The sequence below is a fragment of the Rhinolophus hipposideros genome (genome assembly GCF_964194185.1).
Source record: "Rhinolophus hipposideros genome assembly, chromosome: 10".
Classification (NCBI taxonomy): domain Eukaryota; kingdom Metazoa; phylum Chordata; class Mammalia; order Chiroptera; family Rhinolophidae; genus Rhinolophus; species Rhinolophus hipposideros.
Genome location: NC_138056.1, coordinates 6,429,952 through 6,454,431, shown reverse-complemented (window position 1 = coordinate 6,454,431; position 24,480 = coordinate 6,429,952). Strand labels below are relative to the sequence as shown.

Below are 24,480 nucleotides of genomic sequence, written 5' to 3'. Positions count from 1 at the left end.
GAAGCTTCCTTTTCCTTCCACCTTCTCAGCCCAGTCCCCAAGCTTCAGTGATTCTCCTCCCGGTACTGGAGGGCCAGAAATTCCAGGGACAGACGATTGAAGAACATGGCTCCATTGAGCACTGGGTGGAGAGAACCCCCATCAGCCTTCCCTGCCCCCTCCACATCTCAGGGTCCCAAAGCTCCCCATTCCGTCACTCACTCAGGATAGTCAGGGCAAAGTACCGAAGAAACTTGTCCTTTAGCATCTCGGCATAGAGGGACCCCATGGCAGCCCAGCAGATACTGATCACCTGGGAGAACTGTAGGCCCCATCCAGTGGGAGAGTGGCCCCCGGATACAACAGGGGTTTCCATCAGCCCCTGGGCCTCCCCCGACCAGCCCCTAAGCCCCTGCCACGGTCTACCATCAGGACCACTGTGTAGCGGAAGCTCATGCGGTCGTAATGGTGGGTGAAGTAGAAGTTGTGCACGTCGCTGGCGAGGACGCCCAGGTGTATGAAGAAGAGCATCAGGGCAGCCACGGTGAGCATCATGCCTTGCGGGAAGAAGAGCACGGCAATGCGGTCCCGCCACCGCATCCTGGCAGCAGTACAGACTCAAGTCAGACAATAGAGCTTGAGCAAGCCAACACTGCCCAGGAAAAGCACCTGCCTCCACCGCTTCTAGAATGCACAGTTGGGAATAGCAGTGGGATTCTAAAACCAAGAGGACGTTCAAAGGGACAATATTCTAGAACACAGGCTGGAATTCTAGAACACAGGAGTGTCTCATGGGTGGTTGGGGCGCTCTGACTTGTGGAGGAGTAGTGGGCTAAAGGTACAGATGAGTGGGAGTCTGTCATGTTGAAGGGACAGCGTTCCCTTCATCCCACCAGGTACACTTAACGTTTTCCCGCTGAGTCCTCAACAGTTTTAACTACTGAGTTAAGACAGAGGAATTAGTGTGGGCACATTACAGATGAAGAACGGGGGATCAGAAAAGTGTGTGTGGGGGGGAGCATGTCTCAGGTCCACAGCAAGTCTTAGGCAGATGAGAGGTTAGGACCCAGATGTGTAGCTGGAGGGCACTTCCAGGTGAGGGGAGGCCTGGGGTTGGATGACAAGCTCTTAAGTATTTGCTCCAACCCCTATTGGGAAGGAACTAAGAGAAGAAAAGGGACAACATGGCATGCCCTCCTTAGTTGTGGCCCTGAGCAACTGGATTTTCCATCTTCTCCCCAGATATTCTTCAAGGACCTGATGCTGACCCACTTTCCCCTCTCTGCCGCCTCCTGGCACTCAGCATTCTCACACCCATCATCTATGTCAACCAAGAGTCCCATGAGAAAGCTGGGGCCGGTGGCATAAATCCTGTTTTACATGCAAATTTGAGGTAGAGAGAGGGAGGGATTGTCAGCTCAAGCTTTCACAGCCAGTGACTGGGGCCATTACTCCTGAGGCTAAGATCCAGTTCTACCTGAGGCTATGAAATGAGCAGGGACAGTTAGAAGCCAAGAAGGAAACATTTCCTCCATATATGCAAGGTGAAACCTCCAGGACTGTCAACAAAATAAGCCAGAAACATGGCCAGAAGTGGTGTGAAGGGACATGCAAGCTCCCAGGAACTAAAGTAGAAGAAGGAGGACTTGATGTTGAACTTGGCCATCCCCACTGCCTCTTGCCTGACTGCCCCAGAAGTTAGTTAGGTCCCAGGTCAGGCCAAGACCCAAATTCTTCTGTTTTGAAGCAGTAGGATTAGAGCCTGACCTCACCATCCATGTTTGCTACCCAGTATCATTAATCACCACAGCCCCTCAAACCCCATCCTAACACATTAAAGGGGTGATGCCCCAATGCCCACCTATGTATGATTCCACTGTTGAAATAATTGCACCTCAGCTCAGTTCTCGTTTGAATACAAATTAACTCTTAAACGTTAGGGCTCCTAGTTCAATGCCATTTAAGCAATTACCCAAGTAATGTATGAATATGTTCTTATAAAAGATTTGTGACCTGCCTGGTGGCTCAGGTGGTTGGAGCGCCGTGCTTCTAACACCAAGGTCATTGGTTTGATTCCCACATGGGCCAGTGAGCTGCGCCCTCCGCAGCTAAGATTATGAGTGACTGCTCTCCCTGGAGCTGGGCTGCTGGGAACAGTTGGAGGTCGTTGTGAGGTACAGCGGGCTGCTGTGTATGGCCAGCGTGAGTGACCAGAGGCCAGCGTGAGTGGCCAGACCAGCGACCAACCGCCTCAGCTAGGGGAGCGCAAGGCTCATAATACCAGCATGGGCCAGGGAGCTGGGTCCTAAACGACTAGACTGAGAAACAATGGCTTGAACAGGAGTCAGGAGTGAGGAGGCGGAAGAAGGAGGAAAAAAAGATTTGTATACTACACTAGCATACAGAGGAAAACGTAACAGTCCTCCGCCCTCACTCCTACAGAGGTAACCTCTTCAACAGATTGGCGAGTGGGCATCATTTTGGTCCTTTATTGATGTAACTTCATACACTTACATGCACGTAGAAGTTCACGTGCATAACATAAAAAACATTTTTAAAAGCCACACCATATGTATTGTCAAAGTACAACTTTTAAAAAGTTATAAACATCTCAATATACAAAATATATAACTAAGATGCGTTAACTCATTAGAGAGGGGGTTTCTCCTCAGTTGGTAAACCGTCCTGAAGAGCTGGCAAGCACTTAAAGAGGAATGTTAGAATGTGGTTATAGGTTAGATACAAAACGTTGATATCCTGGGCAGCTAGATGGCGCAGTTGGTTAGAGCACAGCTCTCAGCAACAAGGTTACTGGTTCAATTCCCACATGGGATGGTGGGCTGCACCCCCTGCAACTAAAGATTGAAAACAGCGATTTGGAGCTGAACTGCGCCCTCCGTAACTAGATTGAAGGATAATTACTTGGAGCTGATGGGCCCTGGAGAAACACAGTCCCCTAATATTCCCCAATAAAATTTAAAAACAAAAAAACACGATGCCCTACAGAACAATTAATAAACATTTTTGTAAAAATAATAACTTTTGAGGTTATTTTTACTAGATATAAATGTTTTGCATCTCTCCTGGAAAATATCTACTTGTAATTTCACATTCTGAACGCTGAATAGTAAATAACAAACTCAAACAAATGTCCATTCCTTTGGGTAATTAAATAATCCTTGGGTGGGCTTGTGAAATAATGGCCCAATATGACATTGGAAGGACATAGTACATTCTTGGTCTTATTTCCAAAATTTGGATAATTTTTCTTAATATTCTGCAATTTAAAAAAATGTTTATAGGCCTCTTGGAATAAATCTAAATCTTTATACTCTTCATTTTCTTAAGTTTATAGATTCATAGGCTGAAATCATTTTTTTAAACATCCTCTGAATATCCCATAGATTCAGGGATCAGCAGGCTTTTTCTGTAAAGAACCAGACAGTAACTCTTTTGGGTTTTGCCAGCCATATGGTCACTGTTGCAACTACTGAACTCCACTGTTGTAGAGAGAAAGCAGGTATGGATCATGCATAAACAAATGGGCATGGCTGTGTTCAAATAAAACTGCAGACACTAAAATAGCTCATACAATTTCACATAATTTTCATATGATTTTATGAAAATAATTTCTAAATGAAAATATAATTGACATGTAACATTAGATTCAGGTGTACAACATGATTCAATATTTATGTATATTTCAAAATGATCACAAGTCTAGTTAACATCCATCACCACAGTTATATTTTTTCTGGTGATCAAAACTTTTGAGATCTCTATGAGTTTCATATAATTTTCACGTGTCATGAAATGTCATTATTTTTTTCAACCATTTAAATACGAAAAAGAAAACGTTCATAGTTCACAGGCCATATGGAAAGGTGGTGGAATGTGTTTGGACCCTGCAAGACCCTGACAAATAAGGCTGTTAACGTTCTAACCCAGCCCCCCCAAGTCCATCATAAGTAATGTTTCAAGGACAACGCTGATAAAGTCGTTTTCTCCGTTCCAACTCAGCATGTCTCAGTTCGAACTCCAAGTCATTCTGTCCTCTTGAGCTCTTCACCGTGGTGAACACCTTTGTCCAAATCAGAAACCCAACTCCACCCAACTCCTCACTCCACATCCTATCAGTCATTTAAGATCAGCAAGTCTGTCTTCTAAACACGGAATATTTAAGTGCACCAGAACGAAAAGTGGACTTAAAAAAAAAAAAAGCAGCAGCATCTAGGTTTGGGGGTCGCCCAGAGTCTTACAATGCATCACAGGTAATTAACGAAGGCATTTCTGATGCATGTCACAGGACGGGGCCTGGAGACACACTGCGCCAGAGGCACCGTGCGGCGTACTGTACCTGCATTTACTCCTCCGTAGCCCCCTTGAAGTATGCACCCCAATTTTAGGAACTAAGGCGGAAACAGCCGCTGCCCAGGTAACCAGGCAGTAGGAGGATGCCAGGCACACGCTCTCTGGCTGCACGCGCTCTCTGTCCGTCCCTTGCCTGTGGGGTGCGGGGGTGCGGGGTTGGGAGCAGCGACCCACGCTCCCTCAGCCAAGGTAGCAACCCGACCAGTTCCACAAAATCCTTCCACGTGAGAAGCTGGAGGAAAACCAGGGCTCTCCCGGAACCTCTTCGCTTGGGGAGGAAAGATACGGGGGAACTCTAGTCTCAAAGTACCAACGTCGGCCGGGGGACGTTGCACTTGATGGACTGCCTCGTTTCAACAACAACTTTATGGTTCCCGGAAGTGCCTCCTCCCTGTCCCTTTCCCAGCCTCACGCCGGTGGGCAGCAGTCGGAGCGATGGCTGCAGCAGCTACCGGGCCAGGCCCGGGGCCCGGACCTGGGGACTCCCCGGAGGGGCCTGAGGCGGAGGCTCCGGAGCGTCGGCGAAAGGCGCACGGCATGCTGAAGCTTTACTACGGCCTCTCGGAGGGGGAGGCGCCGGGGCCGGACCCCCTGGACCCGACAGACCTCAATGGGGCGCACTTCGACCCGGAAATGTATCTGGACAAGGTATGTGTGTGTGTGTGTGTGTGTGTGTGTGTGTGTGTGTGTGGTGAAGGAAGCAGTGGTTCATAAGAGGAAGACGACCCTCGGCCTAGCAGTTGGGACCGAGCTGGGGCCTAAGGGGGCGTGGTCAGATTGGGACTGGCCTGAGGACTCGGAGGTCTGCTGGTGATCTGACCGGCCCAGGATAGGCGCTGGCAGGACTGGGCCTTGGCTGTCTGAGGACCTCAGTGCTGACAAACTCCAAATGGGGTCCCTCAAACCTAGTAACTCCTGCGCCTTGCCATTTATAGGCTCCATTTGGGGATTCCTGACGGGGGCTGGGATCAGGGTTTTCTTGCACCGCAAGCCTTCCAGTGAGGGGCAAGGCTGGGGGACGTGAGTATCCTCTGACGTGAACACTAACCACCCAATTTCCTCCAGCTGCGTAGAGAGTGCCCCCTGGCCCAGCTGATGGACAGTGAGACGGACATGGTGCGGCAAATCAGGGCTCTAGACAGCGACATGCAGACCCTGGTCTATGAGAACTACAACAAGTTCATCTCAGCCACAGGTGATTCCCACAGGGACACACGCTTCACAGTCCCACCTCCCCCATGTGTTGGGGAAACTAGCTGGGGATTTAGAGGGAGGAGACCCAGATTCCATTCCTGCCTTGACATTCATCCACTCTCACCTCTCTCTCAGATCTTTAGTGGTCATATTATTATAGAGGTAATAGCTGTTCTCACAGGGTTGTTTTAAGGACCAAAGGGAAGAAAGGACAAATGAAATTTTGAAACAAATGTATCTGAAATACTTAGAATGCCTGACACTAAGGATGCCTTAGTAAGGGATAGTTTCTTTCATTAGTGGTAGCTTTCTTCTCTGGTCCAGATCTGTCTTGAGAATGGGCTTGCCCCTTCCTTTCTTCCTTTCCTCCCTCTCCTCCCCCTCCCTCCCTCCCTCCCTCTTTTTTTAATTAAGCAAAGAGAGAATATTTATGACATTAAGAGACACAAAGATCATAAAGAGCTCTTTTTCCTTCTGTCCCTTTTATTCTCTCTTCAGGACATTGTTAGACAACGTTTAACTGTCGTCCACACTATCTTCTGTCTTGTGTTGGTGAAATTCACTACTCAGACTTTTGTAGTAATGTTGGCCCCACATGTACCTTACTTACTTCTGGAGGTAGATCCCAGGGGTCTGCCTGCAGTCCATGGGAATGTTCCATGAACCTCTGTGGAGTGCATTCTAATGTCTCTTACTCTGCTAGTGTCGCAGTGGTTGGTGTGGAAACACATTGTCATTGTTCTTTTATCTGATTTGAAGCCGGTTCGGTGAGTAAGTGCCTTTCTATTTGCCAATACCAGAATCAAACAGCAAGAAGTCCTACTTTCTGTGCTGAAAAATTTCTCAGGAATTTTGCAAACATTACATTTTTTCATTTGTTAGAATATGTGAAGGGAAGGAAGATCACACAAAGGAAACAAGCGTTTGGGGAGGTTTGAGGACAATCACGAGCCTGGGTGTCTCAGAAGCTAAATGAAGAAAGCATTCCAAAAAACGGAATTGATAAGCTTGGGCAAAATATGAGCGCATGGGGTGCTTATCTGTGGTGCGAGGGAGGGGGCATTCTTCAAATTTCTTTGTTACTGAAAACAGATACTACTGTAGGTCTTTCCTAAAAGTGAACTTGGGGAGAGCTGGGGATACCTGGATTTGGTCTTCATCCACTGTCCCTGGCACATAGCTCCGAACACCCCTTGGGATTTCCTGTATAAAAGCCAGAGTGGTATCTTTTGTTACAATACTTAGTTTTGTTCCAAGTTCCTAAAATAGCTCCAGATCAATAAAGGTGAAATGGATGTCTTTTGTTATTCATATAATCAGCCTCTTCCCACCACTCCTGCGTTTATGTTAATGAGGTGATTTTTGGAAAGCCCCAAGATAATCCAAAGATGGGTTCAGGTTGCCAGGGGAACCAACCACTTGATCAGAGGGTTGAACTTTCAGCCTGGCCCCCTAGACTTCCCAGGAAGTGAGCGAGGCTGGAGATTGTGTTCAGTCACCAGTGTTCAGTGATTTGATCAATCCTACCTGTGTAGTGAAGCCCCCATAAAAACCAAAGGACAGGGTTTGGAGAGTTTCCAGGTTGGTGAACACACGGCGGTGTTGGGAAAGTGGCATGCCCAGAGAGCATGGAAGCTCTGCCCCTTCCCACTTACCTTGCCCCCTTCCATATGGCTGTTCCTGAGTGGTATCCCTTTGTTATAACCTAGTGATCTAGTAAGCAAACCATTATTCCTGAGTTCTGTGAGATGTTCTAGCAAATTAATTGAACCTGAGGAAGGGGTCATGGGAACTTCCGATTTATAGCTGGTCAGTCAGTGACAACCTGGAGTTGCAATTGACATCTGAATTGCGGGGGAGGGTAGTACTGTGGGATTGCGCCCTTAACCTGTGAGGTCTAATGCTAACTCCAGGTAGATAGTTTCAGAATTAAGTTAAACTGTAGTCGCAGGAATTGCTGGATGTGTGGAAAATTCACACTGGTGTCAGATGTGAGCTAGTATTGCAGTGGAGTATTAAGAGTACAGAAGACAAACAAGAGTGTGTGTTTTCTTTATAGACACCAAAAACTCACATAGCGAAAGAAAAAAAATAGACAAATTGGATTTTATCAGAATTAAAACCTTGTGCTTCAAAGGACACTGTCAAGAAAATGACAGGACAGCCCACAGCACGGGAGGAAATGTTTGCAAACCATATATCTAAGGGTCTAATGTCCAGAATATATAATGAACTTTTACAACTCAGAACTAAAAAGAACCCTATTTAAAAATGAGCAAAGGATTCGAATACACATTTCTCCAAAGAAAATGTATAAATGATCCATGAGTACGTTTCAAGATGCTCTCGATGTTGGTGGTTACTAGAGAAATGCAAATCAAAACCACAATGAGATTTCACTTTACACCCATGAGGGTGACCCAAAAATGGAATATAGCAAACGGTGGTGAGGATGTGAAGAAATTGGAACCCTCATATGTTACTGGTGGGAATGCAAAATGGTGCCCCCCGAAAACAGTTCAGCCATTTCTCAGAAAGCTACGCTCGGAGTCATCATATGACCCAGCAGTTGTCCTAGGAATATGCCGAAGAGAATTGCAAAATGTATGTTCGTAAAAGACTTGTACACAAACATTTATAGAAGCATTATTCACAATAGCCAAAAAGTAGAAGCAACCCAAGCGGCCACTAACTGATGAGTAGATAAACATGGTAGCTCTACATTAGTCATAAAAAGGCATGACATACTGAAACGTGCTACAGTGTAGCTGAACCTTAGAAACATGGTAAGTGAAAGAAGCCAGACACAGAAAGCAGTATATTGGGTAATTCCATTTATGTTAAATGTACAGAATAGGCGAATCCATAGACAAAAAATAGATTAATGGTTTCCAAGGACTGAGGCATGGCAGAAATAGGGGGTAACTACTAAGGGATATTGAGGTTTCTTTTGGGGGTCAGGAAAAGTTCTAGAATTGATAGCGATGTTGGGTTGTACAACCTTGTGATTAGACTAAATGTACTAAAAACCACTGAATTTTCCGATACGTCCATTATATCCCATTAAAAAACAAAGAACTAGCAGGGATGAAGCCAGGTTTGGTCTGTTGGCTATCGTTTGCTGACCCCTGGCTAGACATTGAGTTTGTTTATGGATGAATGCATGTATCTGTTTCCCAATTGGAAAGGTCCCAAAGGCTGTGCAGTGAAAAGCCTCGTGCCCTTCCTTTCCCCGGCAAAGACAAAAGCCATCTGTGACAGTGAGCTTTACTGACATGATCAGACCTACCGAGAAGTACACAGGTCTTAAGTGGACAGACAGCTGCATGAATTTCGCAAATGGAATCCCCGTCTGCACTCAGCATGACCAGCAAGGCCCCCTCCAGCCTCCTGCCAGTTGCCCCCCAGTCCTCTCCCTGGGTAGCTAACGTCTTGGCGTCCAGATGGTTGTCATTCACCCTGAGCCAACTGCTTTTCTTAACAGGCTTGGGACAGTTCAAGGATGTACAGTGTAGTCTTCAGTACTCAGCTGTTTTTTGGGTTGTTTTTTGTTGTTGTTTTTTTTGGTACTGTGCTGCTTTTATTTCCATGTTGACGGCTCTCTGGCTGTGCAGTCAGCAACAGTGACACCGGTGCTGGGTTTTATTTTACTGTTTTAGTGATAACTTAGCTTTTGGATTTTGTTTTCCTTTGGAAGTCAGATTCAGATTTCCTTTTTGAAGTGGCACCGAAGTGTCATGGGCCCAAACAGCCACTCCAAAAAGAATCTGCTCTTCTGATGGTAGCATTTGACAGACTTGGACTGAGGGTGTAACCCTCAGTAACGGACTGAGGGTTAAGTGGTTGGGAAGTGAAAACAAGAATTCACTGGGGGGGGGGGATTTTTAAAAAGCAAAAACAATAAAAATAACAAAAAACCAGTTCACTGGGGGGAGATGAGATGCCTCCTGAACTGCAAGCGTCTCCATGACCATTAGCTCATGGGCCTTCTGGTACCTCTTTCCATCTTTTGCCGCTTGCTTTTATTCAATTTATAACTGCCCACTCTGTGCCGTGTCCATTGATTCACTGTACATGAATTGGCAACGCAATTGTCATTTCCAACAAGGTACAAGCCACTCCAATAAAGTAGCCCCAAAGAATAGTACAGACATTTCCTATCATGTGACTTAATCTTCTAGTAATCTTCCTCTCTGGAACATCTCTAAGACGGGCCAGTGGTCTTGTCCCATAGCCTGTGTTGCTAACACGAGAAGTTCATTTTTGCTGACTCGCGGTTTACCTCATGTAATTAAAAAAATTTTTTTTACTAGTTTCAGGTGTGCAAAGCAAGATAATAGACATTTATACTCCTCACAAAGTGATAATCATGTAATTTTTAAAAATCTCTTAAATCGCGCTGCAGATTTTAGGTCTTTGGGCTCTTTTGCAGTTCTCTGTGTTTCATTCTCTCTGCTGTTTTTCCCCTGCAACTTTTGTGTCTCTTTGTTCCCTTTTGTTTTTCTTATCATTGTCATTGATGTTTCTTCTCCTCGGACCTCGCCCTTCCCTCTGTCTCTCCAAGTTGGGCTGCTGCCCCGATCTTGCTCACAGAATGTTCCCAAGGTCCAGAAGCCACACACGGACCAGGTGTGGGTGTGCGAAGCCTCACAAGTGACTGCAGTTAATATTGCCAGATTCCTTCCTATAAATACTGATCAATTTGCACAATCACCAGCAAATAAGAGAATGGCTGTTTCTGTAGACCTTGGCCAAAACTGTTACCAAAATTAAATTTCCAGTCTTTTACAATCTGAGAGGTGAAAAGTGGTGTCTCTGTGTAGTTTTAATTTAACTTCTCTTGTGAGTAAGGTTGAGCATCTTTTTGTATTTAAGAGCTGTTTGACATCCTTGTCTGTGAAATGCCTGTTATGTTCTTTTCCTGTTTTTCTATAGAGCTGTTGTTTTGCATAATGATTTGTAAGAGTTCTTCACATACTAGGGAAAAGTTGCCCTGTATGATAGGACTTGAAGGTTTTTTTTGTTTGTCTTTTGATTTAACTCATGGTGGTTTCGGTTGATCAAACAATTTTATTAATTTTTTTTTCAATTTTATTGGGAAACAGTGTGTTTTTCCAGGACCCATCAGCTCCAAGTAGAGTCGTTTTCAATCTAGGTGTGGAGGGCGCAGCTCACTGGCCCATGTGGGAATCGAACCGGCGACGTGGGTGTTAGGTATGAGCACTGTGCTCTAACCAACTGAGCCAACCGGCTGCCTGTTATTAATCTTTTTGACAGCTTCTGAGTTTGAAGTGTTTCTAAGCAAGAACTTTTCCATCCCTAATATTTAAAAATTCTCCCTGATTTTCTTCATGTACTTTTGTGATTACATTTTTAAATCATATTTAAACTTTGATCCATCTGTGTGTGTGTGCGTGTGTGTGTGTGTGTGTGTGTGTATATATATATATATATATATATGCAAGGTGTGAGGTCTAAATCCAAGTATGTTTTTGTTTCAAGTAGCTTCCCAGTTGTCCCAACACTATTTATTGAATAATTCGTCATTTTCCCACTGACTCGAAATGCTATTCTATTATAATAGTAAATTTCTTTATGTTTCTGGATTGAAAAAACAAAACAAAAAACTTCTGTTTTGTTCATTTGATCTTTAATTGTCCATGTATTAGTGCCACACACTTTAAATTATTATACCTATAAAGCTACAAATGCTTTACAATTCCCTCTTGCTGCTTTTCACTTCCAAAATTTTCTGTGTATTCTAATTTTTCCATCTGACCATTAAATTATACTTTTTAAAAATATAAAATTGGTCTCTTACAGTTTTATTGGATCAAGTTAAATTTCTAGGAAGAACAGACATCTTGTGATATCGGGCTTCCTGTTCAAGAGTGTAGTTTGTCTTTTCACTTCTTCAGGCCTTTGAGTATGTTCTTCAATAATTTATAAAGGTTTTGTCGTGTAAATGTTGAATGTTCTTAGATTTCTAGATACTTTGATCTTTTAAAATTGCTGTAAAAAATGGGTTTGTTTTCTTCTGTATTTTCTAATCGGTATGTGTGACTGTTGTTGCTTTAATACTTTATATTAATTTTCTTTTTTTTTTTTTAAATTAATTTTATTGGGGTGACAATTGTTAGTAAATTTACATAGATTTCAGGTGTACAATTCTGTATTACATCGTCTATAAATCCCATTGTGTGTTCACCACCCAGAGTCAGTTCTCCTTCCATCACCATATATTTGATCCTATATTAATTTTCTTTATATTAATTTCTTTATGTAAATTTATTTATATTGATTTCATACAGTCATCTTATGAAATTCTCTTACTATTTGTAGTAGTGTTTCAGTGATTCTTTAGTGTTTTCTATTTATACAATTATATGTGTATATGCCATCTGCAAAGAGTGATAATTTTATCTCCTTTCCATTTTGTGTATCTATAATATATTTCTGGGGTCTAATTGGTTCAGCTAGTATCCCCCGAACAATGTTAGACAGCGGAGAACATGGTCATCCTTGCCATGTTTCCGATTTTAATTGAATGCTTCTAGCCTTGCTTCATTAAGCGTGACGCTGTTTGGAGGTTAGGGAAATATTCAGCTGTTCATATTTTATTGAGTTTTTTTTAAATAGTTTGATTTTACTTTTATTTTTTATTTTTTTTAACTAAAGTTTATTGGGGTGACAATTGTTAGTGAAGTTACATAGATTTCGAGAGTTTTTTTCTTTGAGAGTTTTTTTTTTAAATCAAGAATAGATGTTGAATTGTCTCTTTTATCTATTAATATGGTGAATTATTATTAAGAGTTCCGTTAAGGGCCCGCCCAGTGGCTCAGGCGGTTGGAGCTCCGTGCTCCTAACTCCGAAGGCTGCCTGTTTGATTCCCACATGGGCCAGTGGGCTCTCAACCACAAGGCTGCCGGTTCAACTCCTCGGGTCCCGCAAGGGATGGTGGGCTGTGCCCCCTGCACCTAGCAGTGGCAACTGGACCTGGAGCTGAGCTGCGCCCTCCACAACTAAGACTGAAAGGACAACAACTTGACTTGGAAAAAAGTCCTGAAGTACACACTGTTCCCCAATAAAGTCCTGTTCCCCTTTCCCAATGGAAAAAAAAAAAGTTCCTTTAATGAACTATCCTTCCATTCATGGAATAAAAACCATTTGAACATATTTCATCAGTTACTTTTTTAATACATTGCTGAATTCAGTTTGCTAATTTATGCATCTCCATTTATTTAATTTATCTATGCTTTTCCAGTCATAAGGGATATGAATGTATCATTTTCATTTTTGAGCTATTTTGTCCTGTTTTCATATCAGTGTTATGTTTGTGCCTCAAATTGATCAGAAAGCTTTTCTGATTTCCTCTGCTTGAGGGCTGCTTATGCAGCGCATTGGAACGAGCCATCCTTCAGACCTGTGACAACATCCCCAAGACATCCTCTGGGTCTGGCGTCTGTTTGTGGAAGGGGAGAACAATCTTTCTTTGACAACATTCCCTATTCTCCCTGTTTATGTTTTCTGTTCTTCTGGACTCCATTTTGATAAATTCTATTTTTGTAGCAAGTGATCTGTTTCATCCAGGTTTTCATTTTTTTCAAGTTATATCTTGTGATTCTTTTAATTTGTGTATTTGTGATTTTTTTTCTTCCCTTATTTTTTACTTTTTTTTCCCTTTAAAAAAATTAGGTTAGCTAACATTTTATATATTTTGTTTTTATTTTTTCGGTGACCCTGATCTTTGATTTATTAGTTCTCCCATTTAAAAAAGTAAAGTATTAATTTCTGTTTTTAGTTTTATGAATTCTTCCTTCTGCTTTCTTTTGAAGTATTTTCCCTAACTTCTTAAGTTGAATGTTTATTCTGGTTTATTAATAAGAGAATTTAAGATTGGTTTCCTCAGAACATTGCTTTAGCTATATATATCTTACAGGCTCCGATTTCTAGTTTTTTCATTGTTATCTTTTACATCTGCTGTAATTTCATCTTTGATTTCCTTTTTGACCCAATAGCTGATTAAGAATGAAGTTTGCATCGTGATGAAAATGCTGTCTATACAATTTTAATTTCTTGTATTTGTAAATTTGTTGAGATTGTCTTTATGACCTAGGATGTGTTAAAGTTTTGGCATATTCTGTGGCATCTAGAAAAGAATTCTATATAAGTCAAGTAAGTTTACCATACTAGTTATTTAGGCCTTCTGTGGCTTTGCTTGGTTTTTGTCCACTTGATCTGTCACGGATTAATGGAGGTGAATTAAAGTCTCCTATAATAGAATGTTTCTACTTCATCCTCGCTGCTGTCCTTTATGAATATTGGTGCTCAGTTCCGGTGTGGAATTAGAGAAATTAGTTGGGAAATGTTGGCAGTAGTTGGACAAGAGATAATGGCTTGGAAAGAATATGTTGGAGGTAGACCTTACACAACTTGCCCCAATGGACTGAGTGTAAGGTGAAGAAAAAATAAGAATCAAAGATGACTCCAGAAATGGCCAGGAGCCAAGGTGCAGAACATTAGTGGAAGAACAGGTTTGAGGAAAGTCAAGAATTCTGTTTGCCGTTCACATCACGGTGTTAAGTAGATCGATAGACAGGGCTCTGGTCAAAACTAGAGCCAGAAATGTCCAGGTCACCCCAGCCATGGGACTGGGTGGGACCCCTCAGGGAGAGGGAGACAGAAGGCACAGATCTGTCCATTCACCCTGTAGATTGGGAGGGAGTTGATGTTTGCTTGTATTTTCTCCGTGAAGTGTGAAGCACACACTTGTTGAGAGTCGGGGACATGTATTGGAGGTTTAAGGACTGAGGAGAAAAGGTTATTTCAGAAAATGGGAAAGCAAAGGGTTTAGAAGGATGGATGGGCAGTGTGGAGTACCACTTTGGGACTTGATGTCATAAATTTAAATGGAGGCCAGTGGCATGATTTTGTGGCCCCGTTTCAGCTGTTCAGGTGCATGGGATGGGTGACTGGTAGGGTTTCAGTGAAAGCAATGGAGGGAGAGGTCACAAGAAGCAAAGGGACTTGCAAATGCATGATGCTGCCAGTGGAGGACCAGACTCTAAGAGGAATGAAGAGGGCAGTGCAGCCACGAGGGGTGTGATGAATAGTGACGAAGTACTAATAGGGTCGGTGGGTCTGGAGCTCCTGGAGAGGCCAGAGGACCATTCAAGTGGGTAGACAGGGTGAGTGATGGGAATTGTAGAAGGTGGCGAGGCTTGAAGCTGCAAGTGTAGAGGAGGCAGTGCTTGCCAAGGACGGGGGAGGGTGAGACAGGTGAGGCAGAGGCAAAAATGGATGGAATTGAGGAGGTCAGAGAAGGGAGTGTTAAGGATGTCCCAAGGCTCATCTGCAGGGGTGTCTCCATCCATAGGAGGTGACAGTGATCAGGAACTGAGAAGCATGAAGAGGACAGCAGGGACAGCAATAGGAGGGGCGTAGTTTGATGGTCTTTAAAGAAACTGGGGTCTTGAAGGAAGGAGGGTAGAAACCTATCCGGTTAGGAGCCAGGCCCTGAGAAGCCTGGGTTTGAAAGGAAGACCCGCCTCCTTAGGACAAAAGGGAAAGGACCCTTCAGAGAAGATCAACCATATTCTAGAAGGCAGAGTGAAAGGATTTGGCAAATCTGGGAAGGAGGTAAAGGTGAACAAGTATTTATTGTGGCCCTGGTACCAGGCAATATGCCCAATAGGGAAGATGCCCCTGGGACCGAGCAGACAGGTCCCTGCCAAGTGCCCTGTGCCGTCCTTTGGATCTGGGCGTGTTCTGAGGGCAGGGACTGTGGCTCCATGGGCCCTCTTCCTACTGTACCAGGGCGAAGGGCACATATGGGGTACTCAGAAAGTGCCTGCTGCATTTTGATCGGCCCTCCCGCCCTCTTCCACCACCACCAATTTACTGTGACGAAGCACCGTTGCAGCCCTTAAATCGCACCGAACCATCAAAGCAACCCTTGAGTAGCGGCCTAGCCGCTTTTGGGAAGCGGGCAAGTGTGTGTGAGAGCATCTGGATCATGTCTCAAGCGGGGTGCTGCGCCTCCCCGCTCGTCAGCATCTCCTTTGCTCTCTCCTGCGCCCTTGCCCTCCCAGACACCATCCGGAAGATGAAGAACGACTTCCGGAAGATGGAGGACGAGATGGACCGACTGGCCACGAACATGGCGGTGATCACGGACTTCAGCGCGCGCATCAGCGCCACGCTGCAGGACCGCCACGAGCGCATCACCAAACTAGCAGGTGGGCCCCCTAGAGCGGCTGCCAAAGTGGGCCGCCCTCGGGCTTGGGAGCTAACACAACCTGCCCTCGTCCCCCAGGGGTCCACGCGCTGCTGCGGAAGCTGCAGTTCCTGTTCGAGCTGCCCTCGCGGCTCACCAAGTGCGTGGAGCTGGGCGCCTACGGGCAGGCGGTGCGGTACCAGGGCCGCGCGCGGGCTGTGCTGCAGCAGTACCAGCACCTGCCCTCGTTCCGTGCCATCCAGGACGACTGCCAGGTCATCACGGCTCGCCTGGCCCAGCAGCTGCGGCAGCAATTCAGGTGTGGCCCCTTGGCCCATTCTCACTCTGCCGGGCTCCCGCGCCTGCCCAGCTCTTTCTGGTCTCCCGCATCCCCACCCCGAATTCTGTCTTCCTGTCCTTCCTCTCCATTTCCCTCCCGGCAGGGAGGGCGGCTCCGGTGCCCCCGAGCAGGCAGAGTGTGTGGAGCTGCTGCTGGCCCTGGGCGAGCCAGCGGAGGAGCTGTGCGAGGAGTTCCTGGCGCACGCCCGCGGGCGGCTGGAGCAGGAGCTGAGAAGCCTGGAGGCTGAGCTGGGGCCCTCCCCTCCGGCCCCCGACGTGCTGGAATTCACCGACCACGGAGGCAACGGCTTTGTCGGTGGCCTCTGCCAGGTGGCGGCGGCCTACCAGGAGCTGTTTGCAGCCCAGGGTCCAGCGGGTGCTGAGAAGCTGGCAGCCTTCGCCCGGGAGCTGAGCAGCCGTTACTTTGCGCTAGTGGAGAGGCGGCTGGCGCAGGAGCAGGGTGGCAGTGACAACTCCCTACTGGTGCGGGCGCTGGACCGCTTCCACCGGCGCCTGCGGGCACCCGGGGCCCTGCTGGCCGCTGCTGGGCTGGCCGAGGCTGCCACGGAAATCGTGGAGCGAGTAGCCCGTGAGCGCCTGGGCCACCACCTGCAGAGCCTGCGGGCAGCCTTCCTGGGCTGCCTGACGGATGTGCGGCAGGCACTGGCTGCACCTCGCCTGGCTGGGAAGGAAGGCCCCGGCCTGGCCGAGTTGCTCGCCAATGTGGCCAGCTCCATCCTGAGCCACATCAAGGCTTCACTGGCTTCTGTGCACCTCTTCACCGCCAAGGAGGTGTCTTTCTCCAACAAGCCCTACTTCCGGGTATGGCCTGCCCCTGGGTGTTCTTTTCGTTCTGGGCATTCTTTTATTCATCCTGCAGGTTGGCAGCTACCAGGGCACACAGTCAATGCCCCTAGGCATCCTGGATGTGGTTTCAGGCTGTCATGAGGAAGGCCGGCACAGCCTGGGGGTGGGGGAGGGGGGAAGGCTCTGAGGGCATCTGCAAGCAGGGTCCCAGCGCTGGCTCTGCCCACACCCTTCTCTGAGCCGGTAGCTGCTCTGGGGTACTGGATCGAAGGAACAGGCTGTCCCTTGGGGAGGGGCCAGCGCATTTGAGGTCCCAGCAGCCGGACACTAGCAGCCACTTCCTGGAAGAGGGGACGGGCTGTATATCTAGGCCTCTCCTCACAGGGTGAGTTCTGCAGCCAGGGTGTCCGTGAGGGCCTCATCGTGGGCTTCATCCGCTCCATGTGCCAGACTGCTCAGAGCTACTGTGACAGCCCTGGGGAGAAGGGGGGTGCCACGCCCCCTGCCCTCCTCCTGCTCCTGTCCCGCCTCTGCCTGGACTACGAGACAGCCACCATCTCCTACATCCTCACCCTCACTGATGAACAGTTTCTGGTGCAGGTGAACTGCCAGCTCATAATGAGAGGGGATGGTGGTGCTAGGAACACAGGAAGCTGGGCAGTACCCTCATGGTTAGACCCAGGCCAGCTGCCTATACCCAAGCCAACCTCCCCCTTGCCCAGCCTGTACTCAGCTCCTGGTTGGCAGTGGCCCCTGAGCTGCCCCCAGTACCTACTGCCTCTCTGCCCTCTGCATCCCTGGCTCAGGACCAGTCTCCAGTGACGCCTGTAAGCACACTGTGTGCGGAGGCCAGAGAGACGGCACGGCGGTTGCTGACCCACTACGTGAAGGTGCAGGGCCTGGTCATATCCCAGATGCTGCGCAAGAGTGTGGAGACGCGGGACTGGCTCAGTACCCTGGAACCCCGGAACGTGCGTGCTGTCATGAAGCGGGTGGTGGAGGACACAACGGCTATTGACGTGCAGGTGCTGCCCTGAGCTGGCCAGGAGAGCCGTGGTGCAGGCTGGGGGTGCTGGGGGGACAGCCCTCTGAGGATAAGGACAGTAGGGGCCAGGCAGTGCGTACATCCAAGACCTCTTTCCTCCTCTGTCCTGGATGGTGGCATCATTGCCCCATTTCACCCATGAGGAAGCTGAGGCCCAGACTTAACCAGAAAATCAGGGCCTCCGTGCCAACTCTTATGTCCCATCTTTGTCCCGTTCCACTACCATGTTTCCCCGAAAGTAAGACCTAACCGAAAATAAGCCCTAGTATGATGTTTTCAGAATGACATCCCCTGAACATAAGTCCTAATGTGTCTTTTGGAGCAAAAATTAATATAAGACCCAGTCTCATTTTCAGGGAAACACAGTAGTTCTGTAAATAGTGACCGAGTACCATCTAGGTACCAGACTCTGACTACCCTGTGATTCTTGTAACAAATGTGATTCTTGTAGCAAATGAATGCATAACTTAGGGCATCCTTGGCCCTTGTCCAGGGCACCCGGTGGGCTAGACGTCCCCGTGCTCTGGCCTCCTGGCAGTACCTCCTTCCACCACCAGGTGGGGCTCCTGTACGAAGAGGGTGTTCGCAAGGCTCAGAGCAGTGACTCCAGCAAGAGGACCTTCTCCGTGTACAGCAGCTCTAGGCAGCAGGGCCGCTATGCACCCAGCTATACACCCAGGTCTGCTTGTCAGGGAAGCCCCTAGGGGATGGACAAAGGAGAACGGGCGTGCGGGGCGGGCTCCGAATGCTTGTCTCCCCCCATGCAGTGCCCCAATGGACACCAACCTCTTGAGCAACATCCAGAAGCTGTTTTCTGAACGCATTGACGTGTTCAGCCCTGTGGAATTCAACAAGGTCCGAAGTCCCCAGTGACCCTGCCTTCCAGGGGCCCTTGGGAAGTTTGGCTGAAGCAGCCCGCACACTGGGCCCCCAGAGCCCTGGGACTGTCCCACCAGTTTCTGTCTCTGAGGACTGTTTCTAGGAGTGAGCGGTGGTCCAGAGCCCCACCATCACCATCCCAAGGCCCTCAGCCCTGCCCTTGGTGTCCTCCCAGCCGGGTCTGGGTGCTGATCTAATATGCCTCTTGGGCCCTTGTGCTTGTCTCCGCTGGAGTCCTGGGTCCTCCCAGGGATTCCTCATCACACATAGTCTCTGCCTCAGTCTAGCCCGTGCTCAGGGACCTGGTGTTCTCCCCTGACCCAGTAAGCCTCTCCCCCCACCCCCCGTGTCAGTGCTGATGGCCATCTCCGCCTCTGATTGCTGGGTGCTCCTTGTCCGCTCCCGTCCAGATGGTGGTAACATTTTCCCACTCCCTCCCTTTTACCTGATAGACCCCATCACAGCTATTAGCATCTTACTGTCTCCCGGGGCGCTGCCCAGAACGTGGGTGCCCTCCCCAACACCTGGTGTTCTGGAGCTGCAGCCCTGTGTCCCTTCCTGCAGGTGTCAGTGCTGACCGGCATCATTAAAATCAGCCTGAAGACGCTGCTGGAGTGCGTGCGCCTGCGCACCTTTGGGCGCTTCGGGCTACAGCAGGTGCAGGTGGACTGCCACTTCCTGCAGCTCTACCTGTGGCGCTTTGTGGCCGATGAGGAACTTGTGCATCTACTGCTGGATGAAGTGGTGGCCTCAGCTGCGCTGCGCTGCCCGGACCCAGTGCCCATGGAACCCAGTGTGGTCGAGGTCATCTGCGAGCGCGGCTAGGCCCGGCGTTGCCATGCACTGGCTTGAGGAGTGGCCCCGACCCGCACCTCCCCTGGTGTCCCGCCCGCGCGGCCTTTCCCCTCCGGCCTCAAGACCCGCCTAATAAAGATGTCATGTCTCTTCACGCTTTCGCTTGCCGGGGGCGGGACTTGCAGGGGGTGGTGTCGTGAGGCTGAGGCTTGAGAGGCAGCTTTGGAGCCGCTGGCGTCGGACTCGCCACAGAGCCGATTGGTTGATCTGCTGGGCCCAGGATGGGCCGGGGGCGGGTCTATTTAAAGAGATCTGGACCAGAGCTTTCACGCGGAGCTCAGAGCCCAGACAGGTGCAGGCTCCGTGGGGACGCTTCCTTCGTGTCACCGAGCCCATTTCCTGGGGGAAGGGTGGGCAGTGTTTCTTTGACGGACCGTTGTGAGCCCCCACCTCCCGTCGGAGCAGAGACCATGGCCCCTCAGGGTTCCCGGGCTCCGCTGGAATTCGGGGGACCCCTGGGTAATGGGGCAGAGAATGGGGGGACCTGGGGCCAGAGGCTCCTGAAGGGGTGAGCTGCCAGCGGGGATGGAACAGGATCGGAAGGTGGAAGGCTTTGAGGGGTATCGGCGGCAGAGGGATCTGGGGGTTTGCGGTGGAGTGTTTGGAGAGGGAACTGAGGAGGGACCAGTTCTGGACACTGCAGAGCGGCGGAGGGGGGGTTGGTTGTGGAGAGGAGGACTGGAGGGAGTCGGAAGAGCAGCAGGGCCTTCAAGGGGCCCTGGAGGCGGGTACCAAGAAGGAAGTTAGGGAAGAGGGCTGAGGACTGAGAACGGGATATGGAAGAGGACGATGGGAATGCTGAGGGGGCCCTGGAGACGACGGGGCGCCTGTGGGGGCCGGGGAAGAGTTGGGGAGCGGATGCCCGACGCAGTCGCCCCCTTCCCCAGGCGCTGCGGCGCTGATGCTGCTGCTCCCTGCCACCATGTTCCACCTGCTCCTGGTGGCCCGCTCGGGCCCGGCGCGCCTCCTGGGCCCACCCCCCTACCTGCCGGATCCCGAGGCTCTGTGGAGCCCGCGGGCGCTGCTGCTGTGGCTCACCTGGCTTGGCCTGCAGGTGGCGCTCTACCTACTGCCGGCGCGCAAGGTGTGGACTCGGCTCGCGGGGGAGGTGGGCGGAAGGAGGGGCTCGGCGAAAAGAAAGGCATCCTCCACCCTCATCAGAGATCCTTTGTGCCTGCAGGTAGCCGAGGGCCAGGAATTGAAGGACAAGAGTCGCCTGCACTACCCCATTAACGGTGCCTGGGGGTTGGGTCCTTGAGCTGGAGTTGCGCGGATGGGGTGGAGCTACGCGCTTAGTGGGATTAGCCCCCCGACCCCGAGCTCCCGAGCTCGGTTGCGTGCCTCTTCTTCCAGGACAGACCTGAGGGATCTTATTTCCCCTATCCACGCCCCTGTCTCTCTACCCCTACATGCAGCATTTGCTGCTACTCTATGTACCAGAGCAGTAACTGGGGTGACCTGAAAGCCAAGGTGTCAGCCTGATGGCTTGGGGCCAGGTCTGTGACCTCCCTGGGCTTTGAGGTGTGTGTGTGTGTGTGTGTGTGTGTGTGTGTGTGTGTGTGTGTGTTGCGGGGCGGAGGTGAAGGGATGCAGTTCCCAGGACTCACTATCTATGTGCTATGATTCAGGCTTCCAGGCCTTGGTGCTGACAGCCTTGTTGGTGGGCCTGGGGCTGTCAGCCGGGCTGCCCCTGAGGGAGCTCCCGGAAATGCTCCTGCCCTTGGCGTTTATGGCCACCCTCACCGCCTTCATCTTCAGCCTCCTTCTCTATCTGAAGGCTCTAATACTGGCCCCTGCCTCCGCCCTGGCACCTGGGGGGAACTCAGGTGAGAGGGGTCCCATAGGGTGTGGATGGAGTCAAATGAGGGTGCTTGCTTCCACCTTCACCCTCCGTTCTTCTCCAGGCAATCCCATTTACGACTTTTTCCTGGGACGGGAGCTCAACCCTCGCATCTGTTCCTTTGACTTCAAATATTTCTGCGAACTGCGGCCTGGCCTCATCGGCTGGGTATGCTGAGCATGGCTGAGTGGGCCTGGGGCCAGGAGGAGGGGTGGGATGGGTGAGCAGTGCTTGGAGCAGGGCAGGGCCAGTATTGCACAGACATAAATAATGAATTCTTCATTCATTCCACAAATATTTGTTGAGTCCACCATTTGCCCTAGACACTGCTCTAGGTACTGGGAAACAAGAAACAAAAAGTTACAGAAAAGAAAAAACAGATCTGTCCTCATGGAGTCTACATTCTAGTGGGAAAGAGACAGAAAAAGTAAATGCATATATCATGTCAGGGGATGCCGAGTGCTATGGAGTAAAGCAAAGCTGGGAAGGAGTTAGGAGAGCAGGTGCAATTTTAAATAAAGCAGTCAAGCGCCTTGTCTATTTCAAGAGGAGAGCGATCCTACCGCTGCTTGCTAGTCAAAGCTGTGCAGAATTTAGAACTAATCATTGGGTTTAGCAACCTGTCCATCACCGACATGCCAACTATGTTTTTTGATTATAATCACTCGTGCTGGACTGTGGTCAGGATTTCCCAAAGGCTCTCCAGCAGGCTCCCTCACGTCACCCTTGAAACCTTATCCAGAAGCAGGAGGAATGCCACGTGCCTACCCTCTGGATCCCGGCCCCCAGGGCTATGTCCTCGTGTGAGAACTGGGATAAAGTAAGAGCGTCCTAGGATTATCCTGACAACTACAAGTGGTAACCGAAGGACAGCACTGAGCCTACTGCTGCCGGAATGGTGGTGCAGCGCCACTGAGCACTTACTCTGTGCCGGACACATTGTGCTTCGTGTTTCACAGGCATCACGGCAATGATTCCTCAGGCAGCTCCATGATGCAGGCCCATGATTAGCTCCATTTTCCACCTGGGGGTGGGAAAGGTGGGCTTCAAAGAGAGTAAGCAACTTGCCCAAGTGGTGAAGCTAAGGTGTGAAACCAGGTGTGTTTTAACTCTCAAGCCTGAAGTGTCCATTTGCTCCCTATGCTGTTCTCCCAAAGGGACTACTACAGGACGAAGTAGGAGAAAACAGGCTGGGAACGCCTCCAGGGTGGTCCATTGCAATCTCGGCTCCCAGGCACAGGGGCTGAATCCATTCAAGAAAGAAAGAGCTAGAAAGTTAGTGATTGACAGTTGAGAGATGGGAGAGGCTGGCCACCGCTCCACTCAGGTGCTGTCCCCTCTGTGGAGACAGGATGGGGACAGCCTGCCCTGTCTTTCCCCCCACCCCCAGATCCTCATCAACCTGGCCCTGCTGCTGCAGGAAGCAGAACTTCGGGGGAGTCCCTCACTGGCCATGTGGCTGGTCAATGGTTTCCAGTTACTCTATGTGGGTGATGCCCTCTGGAATGAGGTGAGGTTGGACTGGCAAGGGGGAAGGGGGGGGGGCCCGAGGACCTTGTAGGGACTAAGCCAGTGTGTCTGGGTTCTGTTCCTGCAGGAGGCTGTCCTCACCACCATGGACATCACACACGACGGGTTTGGCTTCATGCTGGCCTTTGGGGACCTAGCCTGGGTACCCTTCACCTATAGCCTGCAGGCCCAGTTCCTGCTGTACCACCCACAGCCCCTGGGGTTGCCCATGGCCTCATTCATCTGCCTCATCAATGGTCAGTCAGGAAGGGGCAGCAAGCTGGGTTCATCATTCCCCCACCCCTTTCACTCATTCACTGTTTGCTCAGCACCCATTAGGTAGGTGCTAAGGCTCAGGCTCTGAAGCCGGGGGCTGGGTTCTGGGTCTCCAGGCAGACTGGGTTTGCGCTGTGGGGGGATGGGCATGCTCAAGCAGAAGGCTATGACCCTCGACCCTGATCGCCTGATCCTGCTCTCCCCTAGCTGTTGGTTACTACATTTTCCGTGGAGCCAATTCCCAGAAAAACTCCTTCCGCAAGAATCCTTCTGACCCCAAAGTGGCTGGTGAGCTGGGTTTCTAGTGAAGTGGGGTACCAGGGCTTCCTGGAGGTCCCCCATCCCATTACCTGTCTTTCTCCAGGCCTTGAGACCATCTCTACAGCCACAGGGCGGCAGCTGCTGGTGTCTGGGTGGTGGGGTATGGTCCGCCATCCCAACTACCTTGGAGACCTCATCATGGCTCTGGCCTGGTCCTTGCCCTGTGGTGAGTAGCTTGGGTGGGTACAGGGCAGGGCCGCATGCTTGTGAGGGGCAGAGGTGGAGCGGTGGCCACAGGATACCCAGTCTGGGTGTGGAGAACAGAGGTGCACCCCAATGAATAGAATAGGCAGGGAGCTGGGGACAGACTCAGGATGTGGCTGGGGCAGACCTCTGTGCCCGTCTAGCACTGCTGGCTCCTTGCTGCAGACCCTGGCCCTTTCCCCATTGAGCCCCCCATGCCGCCGTGAGCCATTAGGTGTGGAAACCTTTGTGAACTGGGGGGCTGGCTGAGTGGTGACAGCCCCCTTCCCCACAGGGGTGTCCCACCTGCTGCCCTACTTCTACCTCATCTACTTCACTGCCTTGCTGGTGCATCGAGAGGCCCGGGACGAGCAGCAGTGCCTACAGAAATACGGCCTGGCCTGGCACGAATACTGCCGGCGTGTGCCTTACCGAATCATGCCCTACATCTACTGAAGCGGCTTCGCCCATGCACTTGCCAGCACACACCTAGGACTCAAGGGTCTGTACCCTACCCTGCCCTGAGCTCCAACAGGCTGGGGTGAACAGCCTGAGAGGTGGTTTGGACAACAAGAAAATGAAGCCAGTACCCCGAAATGGAGTGGAGGGGCTGCTCTTCCTCCTCGGATAAACATCTGGAACCCTTGGTGCTGCCTCTCTCCCTTT

General features: G+C 49.7%; 3 protein-coding genes across 4 annotated transcripts; 2 read left to right on the top strand and 1 right to left on the bottom strand.

The window, feature by feature from the left end:
• Window positions 1-44: 44 nt before the first annotated feature.
• On the bottom strand, window positions 45-736 carry TMEM262 (transmembrane protein 262; the record flags this gene model as incomplete). Its single annotated transcript, XM_081064437.1, has 3 exons — window positions 406-736; window positions 202-301; window positions 45-121 (listed from the first exon to the last, which is right to left on the bottom strand). Exons 1-3 carry the CDS (start codon window positions 577-579, stop codon window positions 45-47), a joined length of 351 nt encoding a protein of 116 aa, XP_080920563.1. The 5' UTR covers window positions 580-736.
• Window positions 737-4,693: 3,957 nt separating this feature from the next.
• VPS51 (VPS51 subunit of GARP complex) lies at window positions 4,694-19,778 on the top strand. Its single transcript, XM_081064059.1, has 10 exons — window positions 4,694-4,998; window positions 5,416-5,545; window positions 15,636-15,782; window positions 15,860-16,079; window positions 16,204-16,921; window positions 17,291-17,506; window positions 17,713-17,931; window positions 18,509-18,630; window positions 18,719-18,806; window positions 19,395-19,778. The coding sequence occupies exons 1-10, from the start codon at window positions 4,786-4,788 to the stop codon at window positions 19,653-19,655; spliced, it is 2,334 nt and encodes a 777-aa protein (XP_080920185.1). The 5' UTR covers window positions 4,694-4,785; the 3' UTR covers window positions 19,656-19,778.
• Window positions 19,779-19,869: 91 nt separating this feature from the next.
• Window positions 19,870-24,459, top strand: TM7SF2 (transmembrane 7 superfamily member 2). 2 transcript variants are annotated; one of them, XM_081064262.1, is made up of 10 exons: window positions 19,870-19,977; window positions 20,573-20,769; window positions 20,866-20,920; window positions 21,314-21,511; window positions 21,590-21,693; window positions 22,916-23,035; window positions 23,123-23,291; window positions 23,518-23,598; window positions 23,675-23,797; window positions 24,110-24,459. In XM_081064262.1, the coding sequence occupies exons 2-10, from the start codon at window positions 20,587-20,589 to the stop codon at window positions 24,268-24,270; spliced, it is 1,194 nt and encodes a 397-aa protein (XP_080920388.1). In that variant the 5' UTR covers window positions 19,870-19,977; window positions 20,573-20,586; the 3' UTR covers window positions 24,271-24,459. The 2 variants fall into 2 exon arrangements, with proteins under 2 accessions (XP_080920388.1, XP_080920387.1); XM_081064261.1 differs by having other exon boundaries at window positions 19,920-20,144.
• The last annotated feature ends 21 nt before the right edge of the window (window positions 24,460-24,480 follow it).